At 42.9% G+C, this 19,053-nt stretch overlaps 1 protein-coding gene across 3 annotated transcripts in view; it reads right to left on the bottom strand.

Moving 5' to 3' along the window:
- The window catches only part of LOC116978653 (dihydropyrimidinase-related protein 3-like), a 210,669-nt gene that overhangs the window by 139,213 nt on the left and 52,403 nt on the right, over window positions 1-19,053 (bottom strand). The window contains exon 1 of one of the 3 annotated variants that reach the window (XM_033029946.1): window positions 1,970-2,256. The exons of the other annotated variants lie outside the window; for them this stretch is intronic. Coding sequence (XP_032885837.1) covers window positions 1,970-2,014 — 45 coding nt within the window. The 5' untranslated portion in view covers window positions 2,015-2,256. Of the gene's footprint in view, window positions 1-1,969; window positions 2,257-19,053 lie in introns of those variants that run through there. 3 annotated transcript variants of the gene reach the window in all.

The following is a 19,053-nucleotide window of genomic DNA, read 5'->3' as shown; positions in this document are numbered from 1 at the left end:
CCCACATCCCCAAATCATGCATGTTGGTAGGTTAGCTGGCCAGGGTTCAGCAGAGCGGTACAATCTCGAGTAGGAGAGGGACAGTTGATGCAAGTGTGGGGAATACAAAACCGGTCATGGTAGTATGTGTATAAAAAATGGGTGTTCAATGGTTGTCACAGACTTAGTGGACCCAGGAGAAGAAGGGTTCCAACTCAGAATGTCACCTGTCCATTCCCTCCATAGATGCTGCCTGACCCGCTGAATGCCTCCATCATCTTGTTTTGATCAGTGGACTGAATGGGTCTGTTTCCACGCACTCTCTCTATTCATCTATTATTAACCATAGGCGTATAAAAATAAATCTGCCATCATCCTGCTCCTGATAATGGAATCACTAATGAAGGCTTGTACTGAATTTTCTTCAGCACCAGCTTCAGGAATCAAGCTCTCCTCTCATCCTCTATCCTATGCTTTATCAATGACCACATTCAGAAGCTGAGAGTCTTAGTCACCTCAATGTCAAGGTCAAACTCGGAGGCAAAATAGAAAGAAAGTGATGCAAAGGTGCAAGCGTTTGAGGGGTGGCAGCAGGAAATGAGGGAACAAAGACTCCCTTTAGATGGGATAGTTCCTAGATTTCCCATTAAACTGGTTGAGTGTTCATGACAAGAGGCCTCTGCTCATACAAATCACAACAGAGACATTTTAATGCATCAATTAAATATAAAAACGTCTTAACCATAATTCTGCTCATTTCCATTTGTCTCGGACTAATTCTGGCAGTAATTGATTCAGCAAAATGAGATGCAGCTCGTTCAGACAAGGAGAGCGGGCACACGAGTTACAAGGGATCCCCACCCACTCCCTGACTCCACCCCAAAGGATAGAACACTTGGTGCTCTCCACAATCAAATTGTAGACGATTTTAAATCACTTCACGTTACAATGCCACAAATGGACAACATTTAGGATTTAGAATCTGTTTGTAAGATTGGATATTGATCTATAAACTGATTGGCAGCCAATTTCCTTGGGGGGGGGGGGGGAGATTAAAAGAAAATCTCAGACCTGCTGTATTTACCGCACTGGGTTAATTTCTTTTGTTTGACCTGTGCCTCTCCCGTCCCCCCAAAAAGCATTCTCTAAACCGTTACAAACAAAGACAACAGCCGCACACAATAATAAAATTGGCCCGGAAAAGGCACAGGAGCCAAATGGGGACTTGTGTTAACCGCCAGCCAGTCCTCAAATCAGCCTCCAAACCTAACTGCGTGTCCCTATTTGTTCCACTGTTCAAAACGCAGCCTCTCTGATGTAAAGGGGAGAGGCTGTCTGTGCCATAAAGCACTAACTGGGGCGGCGTTCCCCAGCCCAGTTCAATCGCCAACTGCTGCAAACACGGCATGTTTGGGGGGAAAAACATAACCACTGCCAATTGCGCTGGAGATTTAAATAAAAACACATACATCGCTTTTTTTAAAAATAAATTGCTTTAAACATTCATCATTTCAGCCTCTGGTTTCTCCTTTTGAACACGCCTTTGCAATGAATTGAAAAGGTGCAAGTCCATATCGTTGTTCAGCCCTATGAACATGTGAAACACACACCGAGCAACTTGTGTGTGCAATTTTTAAGCTGCAATTGGGTGGGTGGGGGGAATCAAATCAACATGGATTTTCCTTGTCGGGGAAAGAACAAGGGGATTGCAATTCAATGCGGATTCAGTTATTTTAGGGACACGGTGGCTTCTTGCAACAGGGCTGTATATCCCAGGCGCGCTTGCTCACACACTCTCACACAAAAAGCCTACTCAAGTCTTGTCGTATCTGCAGCACAATGCCCTGGACGTCAGTCCTGCGCTGCATCAAATATACCTCTCTGTTGACCATTTGCAATCCTCTAGCCTCCACGCACAGAATCCAGAGACGCCCAAATGCACGGCTGCAAGATGCAACGAAACAAACAAAAAGAGGCTTCGCATACATACCGTTATCCGCGGAATATTCTTTTTACCCTGATACCCCGACATCATCGTGCTTAGGGTATTACAGTCTGGAGTTTACAAAATAAAATGTTAACAACAAAAAAACGCAGCACTTTTTTCACTCTCTTTAGCTGTGTCTGCTCGAGTGTTACGGGGACGTGATTTGCTCCTGTGCCCATACAATAGCAGCGCTGTGCGAGTGTGCAGCGACTGACTATAGGCTGTTGTGGGCGCCTCCTCCGGAGCCTGCTATTGATCGCTGTCTGCAGCGCTCGCCTCGCCCAGTGTGCAGACTGCGAGAGAACAGGGGAACCGCGTCTGAACCACACCGCCAGGCGGAGCCAGCACAACTCCAGTCCAATGTCCAGCAAAACCTCCGGCACCTGAAAAAAAAGTCCCCAGAAATCAGCCGGGGAGAAAAACTAAATAATTTGCGTCCTCTTGGGCTTCTGATTTTTTTTGTTGCTGCATCGGACTCAATTCATCCTTCTCCCTGCTGACAATGATCTATTCTACATTTTCATTAATTGCCCCATCCCCTTTGATATCTCGTTCTCACACCTTACCTTCCTTGTCTCTTCTTCAGTCTGAAGAAGAGTCTCGACCCGAAATGTCGCCCATTCCTTCTATCCAGAGATGATGCCTGCCTATTCTTTCTATTTTGACCTTGACATTGAGGCGACTAAGCTTCTGAATGTGGTCATTGATAAAGCTTAGGATAGAGGATGAGAGGAGAGCTTAATTCCTGAAGCTGGTGCTGAAGAAAATTCTGTGCAAGCCTTCATTAGTTACTCCAGCATTTTGTGTCTATCTTCAATTCCAAACGCCTCTCCCTCCTTAGTGATATCTAAGCTATAGTCACATGTGCTTTATATTTGTATTCTATTTATAACACCATTTAACATTACGACTTAGAATTATAATAACTATTAGCCACATATAAAAGGTCTGGTCAAATTTACAATACATTTCTGCATTGAAAGGGAGTGTTCCTTTCAAGTGTATGGATATTTTGTGACTTGTTCAATGAGGCCTGGAGAATATTACACGTGGAAATCAGAGCTGCCAATTCTGGTTGGCTGTGCTACAGGAGGTTTTATTGTCGCTCTCTTCCGGCCAATCTTCCCCAGACACCCCCTGGTGTTGATGAATTACAGAATAGAGTCATAGAGTGATACAGTGTGGAATCGGACCCTTCGGCCCAACTTGCCCACACTGGCCAACATGTCCCAGCTACACTAGTCCCATCTGCCTGTGTTTGGTCCATATCCCTCCAAACCTGTCCTATCCATGTACCTGTCCAACTGTTTCTCAAATGTTGGGGTAGTCCCTGCCTCAACTACCTCCTCAGGCAGCTTGTTCCATACACCAACCACCCTTTGTGTGAAAAAGCTACACCTCAGATTCCTATTAAATCTTTTCATCTTACACCGCTGGTCCTTGATTCACCTACTCTGGGCAAGAGGCTGTGCATCTACCCGATCTATTCCTCTCAAGATTTTAGGCATCTCGATAAGATCACCCCACATCCTCCTGCGTTCCAAGGAATAGAGTCCCAGCCTACTCAACCTCTCCCTGTAAGCTCAAACCCTCTAGCCATGGCAACATCCTTGTAAATCTTCTCTGTACCCTTTCCAGCTTGCGTAGTAATTTACTACAGTCCCCATCTGTAGTATTTTAATTTTATACATCCATCCTCACTGTACACCACCTTCTCACTCAGTAACGAAAGGCCCAGTGATATGAATATTGATTTATCTAACTTGAAGTAACCTCGACATTCCCTCTCTCTCTATCCCTCTACCACCCAAGTCGCACCAGCTTCTCGTTTACAAACAAACAGCTAACAATGGCCAGTTTCCTTTATCATCATTACCTTTTACCATATATTTCATTCATTGTTCTTTATCTCTCTAGATCATCATCTATATCTATCGATTCCCTTTTCCTTAACTAGTCCGAAGAAGGGTCTCGACCTGAAATGTCACCCATTACTTCCCTCCAGAGATGCTGCCTATCCCGCTGAGTTGTTCCAGCTTTTCGTGGCTATCTAAAGATAGAGGAAATGGGAATGATGGGATTGCTTGGTTCAGAGCTAGTAGCCGCATGGGCTGACTGGCCTCCTTCTGTCTCCTGCCTGAAAGTGGCGTGATAGGCGGACAGAGTGATGAGGAGGGAGGCTTTTAGCCTGGCCATCAACAGTCAGGGCATTGGGTATAATAGTTGGGGTGTTATTTTGCAGTAGTACACGATGTTGGTGAGGCTGTAATTGGAGTATTGTCTTCGGTTTTAGAAAGATGCCATTGAGCTGGAAAGACTGCAGAAGAGATTTATGAAGATGCTGCTAGGATTTTAGGGACAGTTATAGAGAGAGGTTGGGCAGGCTAGGACTTAATTCCTTGGAACATAGGAAACCGAAGGATGATCGTTTAGAAGCGTATAAAATCATGAGGGGCATAGATAGGGTAAATCCACACAATTTCCCCCCAATGTTAGTGCAATCAAGAACTAGTGGGCATAGGTTTTAGTTGAGAGGGGAAAAATTTGATAGGAACCTGAGGAGCAACTTTTTTAAACAGAGACACAAGAGACTACAGATGCAGGAATCTTGAGCAAAACCAAATTGCCAAGAGCCCTCAGCAGGTCAGACAGGATCTCAGGAGGTAAATGGGCAGACAATGGTTTTTGACGGGATCCTTCTACAGTCTAATGAAGTAGGGGGGAGAAGCTGAAAAAAGAAATAGAGATGTGGGGCAAAGCCTGGCAATTGACAAGTGGAAGATAGACACAAAATGCTGGAGTAACTCAGCGGGGCAGGCAGCATTTCTGGAGTGAAGGAATGGGTGATGTTTCGGGTCGAGACCCTTCTTCAGACATAAGTGGATACAGGTTGCTGGATGAGAGGCATATGAGTGGAGATGGTGACAAAAGTTAGAAGTGAAAAGGTGACATAAGTGTGTCAGACAAACAAGGAAGGGGAGGAATTAAATATAAAGAAGGAAGGAGGGATATGGGTGGATGGGGGCGAGTGGGAGGAGTAAATAGCAGGATAATAAGATAATGTGGGACTTGCAGATGAGACGTGTGGAAGGAGGAGGGGAAAGGACAGGCGATGGTGATGGTGGAAGATATGTGTGCACACCAGGGGAGGATATAAAAGGAGAAAATAGATCACATATGATGTGTTAGCATTGAGGATAGTGAGATGAGTGTGTAAAATACTCATAAGCAAGGGCAGTGTTAGATCAAGAAAGTGGTGGTGTTGGGGCTTTTGAAGAGCTTAAATGTGGATAATGTCACAGGGCTTGATGGAATCTATCCTGTTATTGAGAGAGGCAAGAGTGGAAATTGCAGGATCTTTACAAAGATGTTTGTAGCTTTGCTACCCACAGGCAAGGTCTTGGATGAGAGGCCGTTGGAAGATGAATATGAATCGCAGCTGGGTTTCATTTTGCAATGCAGAGAATACATGGTCTGGAAATAAGTTATTTGAAGCAGTAGTTTCAAGGAGATGATCATGCTTCACATAACCCTGCCCCTCATCTAACCACACTAATATAATTTTTATAATGTAAAATAGAAAATAGTCAGGTAACATCAGTGGAGAGAGGAACAGCAGGAATGTCTCAGGTCGATGACCTTTCAGCACAACAGGAAAGGTTAGAGAACAAACGTTACACATGTTTTAAATTGCAAAGAAGCTGTGGGAACAGATAAAACAAAGGCAGCATTGGCGATAGAGTGATGACTTAGTGAGACTGAAGGATATAAATGGTGGTGAAAGGCAGGGAGACGGTTTGTTGATGGAAGAGATGTAAATGGAAGATAAGTAAGAACTTAAGGAATAGAAGCAGGAGAAACCCCTTATGTCCCTGGTGCCTGGCTGGCCCTCTATTTTAGACTCACTTACCTGTCCTACATTAAGTCATATCCCTTGATTTGCAATATATCTAAAAAAATCTTTTGATCTCGTTCTCAGCAGGGAAAGCAACCTGCAGAGAGGGGAAAATATATATATATTTTTTATGACTGTAAGGAAAATCCATTTTGTTGTCTCTTATGAGACAATGACAATAAATTGAATCCAATCCAATGGTCAATTTTACAGATGTTTCATCAGAACTGGCCAATTCAGATAGAAACTAGAAAGGCTGGTTATCTGAAATTATTCAGTTCAGTGTCAAGTCCTGTATCTTGTCTACTCAGAGGCTGAAATATTGTTCCTTGAGCTAACTTTGGTATTTCTTGGAACAGTGAATGAGGGCAAACAGAGAGAGGTCAGCATACATAGAGGGAGAATTAAACTTGAGATCCACTCTTGCAGGCAGAACGGGTACTGTACAGTGGAGCACTGTACAGGTAATGTGTGGTTGATTTCCCCAATGTAAGGATGATAATACGTGTTCTCACCAAACAGAGTACACTAACTGGATTAGTGCTTCACTAGTCTCTGGATGGTGAACAGGAAGAGGTAAATTTCCTGGAGTGCTATCTTCTGCAGCTGCATGCATAAGGGAGTGGGTGTGAGTGCATATTGAAGAGAGAACTAGGGAGTTGTGAAGGGAATGAGCCCTTCAGGATGTTGAAGAAGGGAGGGGAAGATGCACCTGGTGGTGGCATCTTGCTGGAGGTAGTGTAAACTTGGAGGGTGGTGGGATTGAAGTGGCAAACAAGAGTATAGTTGCTTTAGATTGGGAGGAGAGGGATGGGAACAGAGATACCAAAAATTGAACATAAGCAATGGAGAACCTGTCAACTACAAAATCCCTGGCTAAGGTGTAAGGAGGGTATTCGTGGGATAGGAAACGTCATCATCAGGCCAAATGTAATGGAGTTGGAGAAACCGGAGGAACGGAATGGAGCCCTTTCTAGGAGATGTGCGGGAGGTGTTATAGTCAAGACAGATGTGGGAGTCTGTGGGCCTGCAAAGGATGTTGGTTGCTAACCTGTCCCCTGAGAAGGACATAGAGAAGTTGAGAAAAAGAAGGGAAGAATGAGAGGTGGACCATCTGAGGTGGAAATTGTCAGTAAAGGTGGTGACATTTATGAAATATACTCAGGCTGCCAGCCACATTAATACAGTTAGGATACAGACAGTCAGATGAGGTGAGGGAGGGGGGTCGACATAGTGTTGAACGAGCAAATGTTCCACATCTCCCACAATGAGACTGGAAACATTAGAGCCACTGTGGGTTCCCATATTTACATGATACTGATACTTTATTGTCACATACCCAGCTAGGTGCAGAAAAACTCTTTGTTTTTGCATACGAGGTACACAAGAGAGTCGCCACAACGGCACCAACAAAGTTACAAAAAGTACTCAACCTTTCTTCGTGTGTGTGTCCCCCCTCACACCAGATCCCCCTTAATTCTCAGTGGCCCCACCGCACTAGGTCTTTGGTTTTCGGCAGCCCCCCCCCCCGCCCCCCCCTTTCCCCATGCCATTCTTGATTTAGAGGTAATGAGTAGAGTTGAAGAAGTTCAATATAAGTTGTTCAGCCAAGCAAATATAGGGGGGCTGCTAGTTCAACATAATCTTCTATCCTTATATATTTGCCTCCCCTTCCATCTATACCTCCAGCCTCTATTCTCCCATGTGGTAACATTCTAGGCAATATCCGTGTGAAGATTTTGGTTTTCCTTAAATGTCCATGAGGTTTCCTAATGATCATCTTATAGTTTTTCTTGCCTATAGTTTTCACCTTATGAACATCTTCTTCATGTCCACTCTATCCAATCTCTTTATAATACTGCAAACATTCGTCTGCTTTTTCAATCTTCTATAGCTTCTTCTAAACTGTTCCATATTCCCCAATGGGTTTCTGCATCTTCTCAGTTCTGCTGGTATTATTCGATACATTTATTTTTCTCCTTCACCTTATCCTTTGCATAATGTGGCGACCAGAATTATTTATAGCACCAGCGTTGACTCTATCCGCACTTCAAGCAGCTTTGGGAAAGCAGCCAACGTAATCAAGGATCACTCACGCCCCGGTCATTCCCTCGTCCCCCATTCAGCAAAAGATACAAACACATACCACCAGATTCAAGGGGAGCTTCTTCCCCACTGTTATCAGATTCTTGAACGAGCCTCTCAGAAGCTAAGAAAGTAATCCCGATCGCCCAATCTACAGCTTGCACTTGATTTTAATCAGCAACTTTCTCTGTAGCTGTAACACCATATTTTCCCTACAGTTTCCTTTCCTTTGTTTACACTTATGTTGTGTTTATGTACAGTTTCCTTGTAACCATGTATAGATGATTTACCTTGATTGCATGCAAAACAAAGTTTTTCACTGTATCTCTGAGCATGTGACAACACTAAAACAATGTCAATTACCTTACAGAAGTTCAAGGTAGACAAATATGCTGGAGAAACTCAGCAGGTGAGGCAGCGTCTATGGAGTGAAGGAAATAGGCGACGTTTCGGGTCGAGACCCTTCTTCAGACTGATGTGAGGGTGGGGGGGCGGGAAGAGGAAAGGAAGAGGCAGAGACAGTGGGCTGAGGGAGAGCTGGGAAGGGGAGGGGAAAGAAGGAGAAAGCAGGGACTACCTGAAATTGGAGAAGTCAATGTTCCTACCGCTGGGGTGTAAACTACTCATGCGAAATATGAGGTGCTGCCCCTCCAATTTACAGTGGGCCTCACTCTGGCCATGGAGGAGGCCCAGGACAGAAAGGTCGGATTCGGAATGGGAGGGGGAGTTGAAGCGCTGACCCACTAGGAGATCAAGTTGGTTATTGCGAACCTAACCTCTCTGGTTTTCTGTTCTAATCCTGTAAAAATGTGTTATTGGCTTTAGTTCCCCTTATTAACCCACTTTTAATCAGTTGTCCTCTCAGATGCCTCTGTTCTTTTATCCGGTTGAGAAACGTACTTTCCAAAGGGTATTTCAATCCAAACGAAATATCTCACCTCATCTACCAATTAAGTGCCAATTTATAACATATTCCTACATTGTGCTGCAATCTTCCTCCATATTAAGCACAACTCTAAATTTACATTTTCTGCACATTTTTACATTTGTACTTTGAATTCCAGAAGTTAAGGCATTTCTGTAAATCACGGTTGATCACAAAACCAACCCTTGCAGAACACGACCTACCACAATATGACAATAAAAATATAATTCTGCTGTTGAACAGTGTTACACTAAAATCACAAATTCTTATCACTGTTAGGCATACATGAAATGCTGTTAAAATCTTCTGTCTGGAGGTCATAACCTCTGACTTTCATTTTCTTTATTTTTAAAAAGAGGTTGTTAAGTCTACTCAATGGTTAGACATTCTGGCTCCTGTGTGAAATGATTGTCATTGTTTATCTTTTTTAAGAGTGACACAGATATTTGAGTGTGCTGCTTATACATAACAGGGAAGGGCGAGCAATGAGAAATGCATGTTGTGTGGGAGGGGGTTGGGGAGGGTGGCATATTGGACTTTGCTAAACAACTACGAGCACACACTATTTTAATAGAAATTTTGAACCTTGTAAAACCCAATGTGGTATAATTTTTTGTATATAAAACGTTCACCTGAGTCAGTGACATTTACTTTTTTTGTACCACCAGGAAGACATTAAACTATTGTAGTGAGCTTGGCTTTGATATGGTGTGTTATCTCTTTGTACTTCCCTTTGAACTGCATGGTGGAATGTTGTGTAGAACACTTTGCAAGCGACAGAGAAGAAAATCTTATGAGAGATTACATTTTAATAATATTACCATTAACATACATATGGTAACATTCTAGGCATTCTAATATACATCTGATGGCCAAGGAGGCCATTTAGCCCATCCATTCTATGGCTGATCTATGGCAGAGCATTCTCATCAATCACATTCCAAAACATTTTTCCTGCATATTATTCTCTCTCAGACTCCCATCTCCCCCACTGATTCTATCACCCAGTTGTACTAGCGGGTGAATTACACAGGCTTGGTCTCCTACAAACCCACACATCTTTGAGACATGAGAGGAAACCGAGGGTCTAAAGGAAACCCATGCAATCATTGGGAGTACATGCAAATTCCACACACAACACCGGATGTTAGGATTGAACCTGTGCCACTGGAGCCATATGGCAGCAACATCATCTGCTGCACTAAATTGCCCCCTTGTGATACTCCAAATAGTCTTGCACCTGATTAATGCGAGTGGGGAGTTGTGTGGGTGCAGGAATAGATTTTACACAGGTCACTCAGACAGGAGACTATACAAATGAATTAAGATTTGCTTAAATCAATAGAACTGAATTTCTTAAATGGGCCACCGACCCTTGGAACTTGTTCATTTACCTAGATGCTAACATCACGGATGACCTGTCCTGGGCCCAACACATCAATGTAATCATGAAGAAGATGTACCGGTGCCGTTATTTCCTTAGGAGTTTAAAGAGATTCGGAATCTCGCCGAATTATCTTAACAAACTTCTTAGAAAGTATCTCTGTATTCTGTAGAAAGTATCCTGATCAGTTGCATTATGACCCAGTATGGCCATTACAATGCGCTGGCACCCAAGAGGTTGCAGAGAGTGATGGAGAGCCCAGTCCATGGCCAACGCAGCCCTCTCCACCATCACAAGGACCTATATGAGTTGTTGCCTCAAGAAGGCAGAATCAATCAACAAAGCTTATCCCCACCATGCCTTCATCTTGTTGCTGGGAGGCACAGAAAGTCATAAGGAATAGTAGAGTTAGGCCATTCAGCCCATCAAGTCTACTCCGCCATTCAATCATGACTGATGTATTCTCCTAACCCCATTTTTCTGCCTTCTCCCCATAACGTCTGACATCTGTACTAATCAAGAATCTATCTATCATTGCCTTAAAAATATCCACTGACATGGCCTCCACAGCTTATAATTCCAAAGAATTCCACAGATTCACCACCCTCTGACCAAAGCGATTTCTCCTCATCTCCTTCCTAAAAGAACATCTTTTAATTTTGAGGCTATGACCTCTAGTCTTAAACTCTCGCATTAGTGGAAACATCCTCTCCACATCCACACTATCCAAGCTTTTCCCTATTCTGTATGTTTCAATGAGGTCCCCCCTCATTCTTCTAAACTCCAGCGATCACAGGCCCAGGGCCAACAATTGCTCATCATAGGTTAACCTACTCATTCCGAGGCTCATACTTGAAGCCTGAAGCCCTACACCACCGGGTTCAGGAACACCTACTTTGCTACAACCATCAGGTTCATGAATTGATCTGCACAACCCAATCCCACCTCGGCAATGGAACACTGCAGACTGCCTCTTGCACTATCATGAGCTCATTTTCTATTTGTGTTTCGCACAAATGTCTTGCATTTTGCACAGTTTTGTTCTATGTACTGTCTTGTAGAATTTATGGGTAATTTATGTATAATATTTGTATGATTTATGTTTTTGTGTGTTGCCCGTGTCTATGTGCCTGTGATGCTGCTTTTGCTAAGATTTTCATTGTACCTGTTTCTCACCCTACGACAATAAACTCAGCTTGACCGCTTTTCATCCAAACAGTGATTTGAAAATCTGCCCAGAGATTTCTTGCTGTTTAATTTTGAGATGATAGAGTCAATTTAAGGTGAATAACATCAAGTAACAAAACCAGTATTTAAAAAAATGTCTGAAGTAACTTCCAATCGACAATTACATTTGTACTCAGAATATTTTCAAGATTATGGGGAAGAGTCTCCCTCTCCCTGACTCTCAGCCTGAAGAAGGGTCTCGACCCGAAATGTCACCCATTCCTTCAATGCATCCAGAGATGCTGCCTGTCCTGCTGAGTTACTCCAGCATTTTGCGGACATCTTCAGCCCATCTTGTCCATACCAACCAAGTTTGCATAACGAGCTAGTCCCATTTGCTTGCATTTGACTCATGTCCTTCAACACCCTTCCTATCCATATATCTGTTCAAGTATCTTATAAAAGGTTGTAATTGAATCCATTTCTGCAGCTCTTTCTAGATACTGTATGTATTACTCTTTGAGTAAAAAAGTTGCTTCTGGGATTTCTCCTAAATCTCTTGCTTCTCACCTTGTGCCTATGGTCTCCAGTTTTTGAATCCTCTACCCTTGGAAAATGGGTATTCACCTTAACCATGCCCGTCAAGATCTAGTGCACCTCAATAAAGTCACCCCTTAGCCACCTACATGCCAAAGAAAAAAGCATGCCAAGCATTTTCTTCACCACACTGTCCATCTGAACTGCTCCTTTCAGGTAACGATATGGCTGTCCTCCCAGATATCTCTGTTCTGCAACACTCACAAAGGCTCTAGCATTTACTGTGCAAGTCCCACCCTGGTTTGACATACTGAAGTGCAACACCTCACACTTGTCACAGTTAAATTCCATTTGCCATTTCTTGGCCCTCCTTCCCAATTGATCTGGATCTTGTTGTAAACTTGGGTAACCTTCCCCACTGTTTACTATACCACCTATTTTAGTATAATCTGCAAACTTACTGACAATGTTAACTACATTGTCATCCAAATGACTCATGTATACAACAAACGACAGTGGACTCAGCACTAACCTCTGCAGCACACCACTGTTCACAAGCCTCCAATCAGAAATACAACTCTCCACAGCTACCCTTTGACTCCTTCCTTTTCCAACTTGAAGTCTAAAGAAGAAACGTTGCCTATCCACATTCTCCAGGGATGCTGCCTGACCCGCTGAGTTAATCCAGCATTTTGTCTATCTTTGGTATAAACCAGCACAGGATCCCTGTGTATATAAAGGAAATGCAGGAAAGGGGAGCCTGACGAGTTCAAATGGAATGTGGGAAATGGGGGCCAAATGAGTTAGAAGGGCCATGATGATCATGAGGGGAAAGTGGAAAACGTGGCCCCAGTACGTTTAAAGAGTTTAAACAGAATGGGGTGAGCCAGATGCCAATCCATTGCGATTTCTAAACAATATCTTACCAGATTATCAGAATTTGACTATCATTTAAGAGCTTGAAACAACTAAATATATCAGTCCGAGCGTTAAGTTATCAGTTTGCGACAATTGATATGTTACAGACCAATCTGCAGAGGCATTTGTCACGGTAGTTGATATGGCATTTTGTAACAATAGTAGTATTAATTTCACAGTGCAAGATCAAGGGTGCTGGCCAAGTCACATTCCTCTCACATGGAAAACATTCTATATACCGAACTCCACCATTCTCTCCATCATTTTATAGATATCAAGAGAGATCCCTTTATATTAAATAAATGCACCGTAGCCAAAGCTTTAAAACAGATGTAGAAAAACAATTACATGTGGGAAAATCTTAAACAAGATTGGCGACTGGATCTAGACTTTCAGGATCCAAAAATCCATGCAGCGATATTCCAGCACAATTTCAGGGATACATGTGCGGGAAACCTGCAGCATTTTCCCCTCTCATCCTAATATGCTTCCTGGAGTTCTGCAGATTACAGTTCCTCTGTGCCTGCAAAGCCTGTGTGTATGCACACAGGGAGAGAAAGCTTTTATGTTTCAATGACATTGGACATCCTACCCAAATAAATCTATCCAAGTTTGACCTCTGGCTGTCTACACATGACATTGTAAAAGAACAAAGTAGTTTTTTGTTACTGACTGAGAACATAGTTGTCCGTAATCTGGCTACTTTATATGCTGCAGTGATATCCAGGGAAATTGTATACTGTATGATGCATATCCTCACATTACAAGGTCTACTTTTATCTGCCATATCCAATGTTTTCAGCAAGAATAAAGAATGAACTTGCACGTATATAATGAGATCAAGATCTCTCCATTCACTTAAATAGATTGTACAAAGGTGAATCTATCTGTGATTCCTATGTACAAACTCTACATGTGAGGATAATGTGCATGGTTACAGCACAGATACAGCACAGAAAATGGCCCTTCGGCCCACCGGGTCAGCACCGACTCCATACACTAACAGTATCCTACACACACTAGGGACAATTTACAATGATACCAAGACAATTATCCACAAACCTGTACATCTTTGGCATGTGAGAGGAAAACGGAGATCCCGGAGAAAATCCATGCAGGTCACGGGGAGAACGTACAAACTCAGTACAGACAGCACCCGTAGTCAGGATCGAACCTGGGTCTCTGGCGCTGTAATGTAGCAACTCTACCGTTGAGCTACCATGCCGCCCCAATGAAAGCAATTCTACCATGTAATAATAACCTGATAGAGCAAGCTTTTAGTCTCCTTGTGCAATGATTTTGCTGCATTGGTCATTTGGGGGAGTCATGCAGTTCTTAAAATTGCACTCACCCTGCTCTGAGGACCAGCATTCACAAGATCAGCAGAACAGCACTCTGACCTCCAGCAGACAACTTGGATCAATGGGGTAAGGAGAGTGATTAAAAACAAGCAACTCTACACTGACCATTGCATTTATGGTAAACACTCTGTCCTGTGTCCACATGCAAACAAAATGACTCATTCCTTCTTCTCTCCTCTCCCATCAGGCAGAGGATACAACAGCTTGAAAGCATGCACCACCAGATTCAGGAACAACTTCTTCCCTGCTGTTATCAGACTACTGAAAGGACTTCTCCAAGCAGCCGATCTCCCAACCTGCCTCATGGTGGCCCTTGCAATTTTTTTCAGCTGCACTTTCTCTGTGACTGTAACACTATAAGTCTGTAACACTATATTCTGCACATTGTTATTTTCCCCTTCGCCTTAATGTTGTATTTGTGTATGGTTTGGTTGTACACATGTCTTGTCCGATTTGACAGGATAGCACACAGTATCGCAGTACACAATGACTATAATAAACCAATGACACCACCGATACAGGCTGGGGCCTTAAACCCTGTCTACGTGGTGGAGCCGGAGGAATAAGAGATAGGTGGACAGGAAGACCTAATGTGGAGCGTGGTCTGAAGAAGGTTCTCGATCAAAAACATCACCTATTCCTTCTCTCCAGAGATGCTGCCTGTCCCACTGAGTTACTCCAGCATTTTGTGTCTCTCTTCGGTGTAAACCAACATCTCCAGTTCCTTACTGCGCAATAATGTGGAGAGTCCTTTATGTCAGGGCAGCAGACATCAACTCTTCAGACAATAATGTCAATTCATTCCCGTCAATAAACTATATGCTATCCCTCTGTTGAAGTCATTACATGGAGCAGACTCAAGGGGCCGAATGGCCTAAGTCTTCTCCTATGTCTCTTGTCTCAGCATCTTCAGTTAAACGAGGTAAATGTAGAACAAAACGCTTGTATTCATATCAGGAATTGGATACGATACCTTTAATGAATTAGGGAACATTTTCTGTATTACGCAGGCCAAATTAGTTGTAATGAATTTCTTTCGGGAATTAGAGGATCACTTAAAAGGTACTTTAGCAATTGACAAGCAGAAAAGGAAGCTAACGAAAAAAAAATTCAGGGAACATCAGTTGTTTCCATCTGATATCCCCACCTCCTCCGTCCCCGTCCCCTGTACCAGCTTCTCCACAAGTCTGTGGCATGTGCATTGTTTTTAATCAAACATTATGTATGTCAGGAAGAAAGACAATGTGCAATCAGGATTACTTTCTTTTTCCTTTTCCAATCTCTAATTTTAGAAGAGGGTCATTTCGCAAAAAATACTAAATTACTTCTGCTGATGAAGAAATCATAAATGAAATTGATTTTCAGCACGTTTTGGCATACTCATTCAATTGTCAAATTCCAAACAGGACAAGTAATAACTCTCCATCCACCCAACATACAAAAATCCCAACTCCCGTGAGAATCTCCAGTGAGTTGTCCTCAAGATGGTATTTTTGTATAACCCATTGTATATTCATTTCAGATGTTTTCCTTAAAGCTAAGTGTTGCACAATTCTTAAGCTTTTTGCTTTTCAACCATCAGAATGGTTTATGTTTCTCCTCTAGAGAGTTCAGCAATGAGGCAATAATTTCACTCTTTGAATTTTATCTGCACTGCGGCAATCTTATCTGACATGGAAATGGCAGGGTGACGGGCAATATTAACCTTTTAAATATATTGCGGAGACAGAGTGTGAATGAAGGCTGGCGCAATAGTGGAGTTGCTGCCTTACAGAGCCACTGTCCCGGTTCAATCCTGACTATGGGTGCTGTCGGTACTGAGTTTGTACATTCGCGTGGGATTTCTCCGGTGCTCCAGTTTCCTCCCACACTCCAAAGACATACACATTTGTCAGTTAATTGGCTTTGTTAAAAACTGTACATTGTCCCTAGTGTGTAGGATAGTGCTCGTGTACGGGGATCACTGGTCAGCGAGGACTCGGTGGGCCGAAGGGCCTGTTTCTGTGCTGTACCTCTAAACTATACTAAATTTATATTTTCCTGCGGCATAGAAAGAGGAAATTCAGCTCATGAAAAACTTACTGGGTTTCCAGGCAACTCATTTCCCTTCAACCCATTCCTTTCCTGCTATCTCAATTCTTCTACCATACACCTCGATGGGAGCAAAGTTACAGAATCCACTGAACCCACCAACCTGGAATGGTCTTTGGAATGTGGGAGTAAACCAGAGCTTCTGAATGAATCCCATACGGTCATAAAATAAAGTGCAAACGCCACAGAGATCAGGACCAAGACTGGCTCGCTGGAGCTGTGAGTTGGCTGTACAAATTTCTATGCCGCCGGGACAATGCAAAGCTTCGCTCTAAAGGTACTCTCTGTGGCTAAGGATGGGGACTTTAAATTCGAGCACAACAGAACGTGGGCCGCTCGTAAACACAAAATGCATTCCAACATCAGTCTGCTCACCTTCAACCGAAGGGCTAAAATGGGACAAGATCAAGTAAGATATCTGATGCATAATGTAAAACCACCCACTCCATTAAGACAACGTTCATTCTCCGACCACATAATAATTGCTCTGCCTCACTCCAGAAGAAACACAATCCTTTGGGAGCTAAATGGTATTGCAATAATCATTTGAGTACTATATGGATAGTTTAAGTATACAGTATGTTATTGACAAAGATTGGAAACCATGGCCATTAAAAAAGGAAGCTTGGTGCTTTAAAAGGGTCATTATACAATTGCCATTAGCTTTAGGGCAATATTATTCTATTTCTATTGATTTTCTCTTCCATTTCAGGCTGGTTTCACTTCTTTTAAGTAAGTATTCAATAATCACTTGCTCACTCCACCTGCCATAGCGGTGAAATATGGGTGGTTGTTATTTCTTTATTGCTTTGTCAGGGCTTTCAAAAGGTCATGGTTCCTGACCAAATGTGACCAGTTGCAACGCTGTACACTGAAAGTTGTTATGTGGGAAAAACCATTATGGCGACGGTGGGGTTTGTGCACGGGCACTCGATGAGGGGTCTGATTCCCCTCACTCTCCTCATATGTTCCCAAATTGTCCAGACACTGAGCGTGGATCAGGGGAGATTCCAGGCACAAATTACATAATGTTCAGTTAATTCAATATCCACTGCACTCTGCTGCCCAAATACGCAATTAAACCCTCATTGTTTTAAGTCAAGCTTGTACTCATAACGCATCCTTGATCAGCACTATCCCAACGTTCCTAAAGTGAAAGAACACAATTTACATTCTGGAAAGCATCTTCATGTCATCAAAATAAATGAAAGGTAAAGATAGTGCCTTCCAGCTTAAAGGATGCCAATGTGACGATCAACCTTTGACACCAATCATCAACATTCAGTACAAACAAAATCCAATGAAGAGAAGATAGTGTACAGTCTTCTCCAATCCATCAAAGTCTTTCATGTGCAAATTAAGTATGGTGTATTTTGACCAGGGGACATGAACTACCATCAATGACTCTGGAGTCTCTGGATGCCCGATTCTTTGTTTGACAGTGCGGATCACACCAACTCTCAATTAGTTCTGGGCCCTTTGAAAAAGAAGGGAAAGATTGTGTTTACTTTATAGCTGGAACCTGCCCCTCTAGCCTTAGTGATTGTTCATTATCGGTAGTCCATTGCTAAAGATGCAAATGTGGTGAAACAGAGGAGACATGTCATCCAGAAAGTAGTAAGTGAAATAATGACATTTGCTGCGAGTCTGTTAACTCATCAGTCCCATAGTTAATACAGACTGCTCCCTTCTTTGATTATTAGGCCCATAAATGGTATGTAAGACTGCACAGAAGTGCTGAGGTTAAACCTCTGTGGCCACTTGGAGATTCTGACCGTTCAAGACTCAACGTGTGATTCAGTAATTTGTCAGAGGATAATAGATTAACAAGTCTGACCTTTAATATTTGGGATTAATTCTGGGATTAATTATGGAATGGATGAATGGGCAACTGCTACACAAACCACAAGTCTGGGATGGTGGAACACCAAACCAGTCCATTACTCATGCTGCTAAAATAGGACGGATATTGAGTCACATTTCTGGCATTAAATGGAGGAGTTATGGATGTATGTCCGGCTTGAGGGGATTGCCCATGAGCTAGTGGAAATGTGTTGCCTCTCTCAGAAGCCTGAGAGGCTACTGGAGGCAGTGAGTAGTTTTTAGTTTAAAGATACAGCATGGAAACAGACCCTTCAGCGCTGACCAGCGATCCCCGCACATTAACACTTTCCTACACATACTCGGAACAATTTTACACTTATGCCAAGTATACAAACCCAAGCCAATTAACCTACATACAGTACCTGTATGGCTTTGGAGTGTGGGAGGAAACCGAAGATCTCAGAGAAAACCCACGCGGTCACAGGGAGAACGTACAAACTCCGTACAGACAGCACCCGTAGTCGGCATCGAACCCGAGTCTCCAGCGCCGCAAGGCAGCAACTCTACCGCTGTGCTGTCCAGGACATGCCATCCTATAACATGTTATTTATCAGCAATAGCATCCTTGTGTTGATGACAAGGAAAAGCACAGAAGTTTAAAGAACTGATCATATTCCTATACTGTGTCCAGCCCATGACCCAGCACTTGAGGATTCGATTTCAAACCATTACTTTCAAACTCTGAAATGCTTGATCCTATTGAATAAGTTCAAATATTGTGGCCTTTGTGTTTGATGTTTCAAGCTGGAATGGACTAAAGGGAGCAGGATACACGCTACAAACTACAGCTTTACTCATTAAATCTTCGCAGTTGACAGTGGGAGAGCTTTTTCAAGTTCC

The sequence above is a fragment of the Amblyraja radiata genome, chromosome 11 (assembly GCF_010909765.2).
Source record: "Amblyraja radiata isolate CabotCenter1 chromosome 11, sAmbRad1.1.pri, whole genome shotgun sequence".
NCBI lineage: Eukaryota > Metazoa > Chordata > Chondrichthyes > Rajiformes > Rajidae > Amblyraja > Amblyraja radiata.
This window is presented reverse-complemented; position numbering and strand designations above follow the sequence as displayed.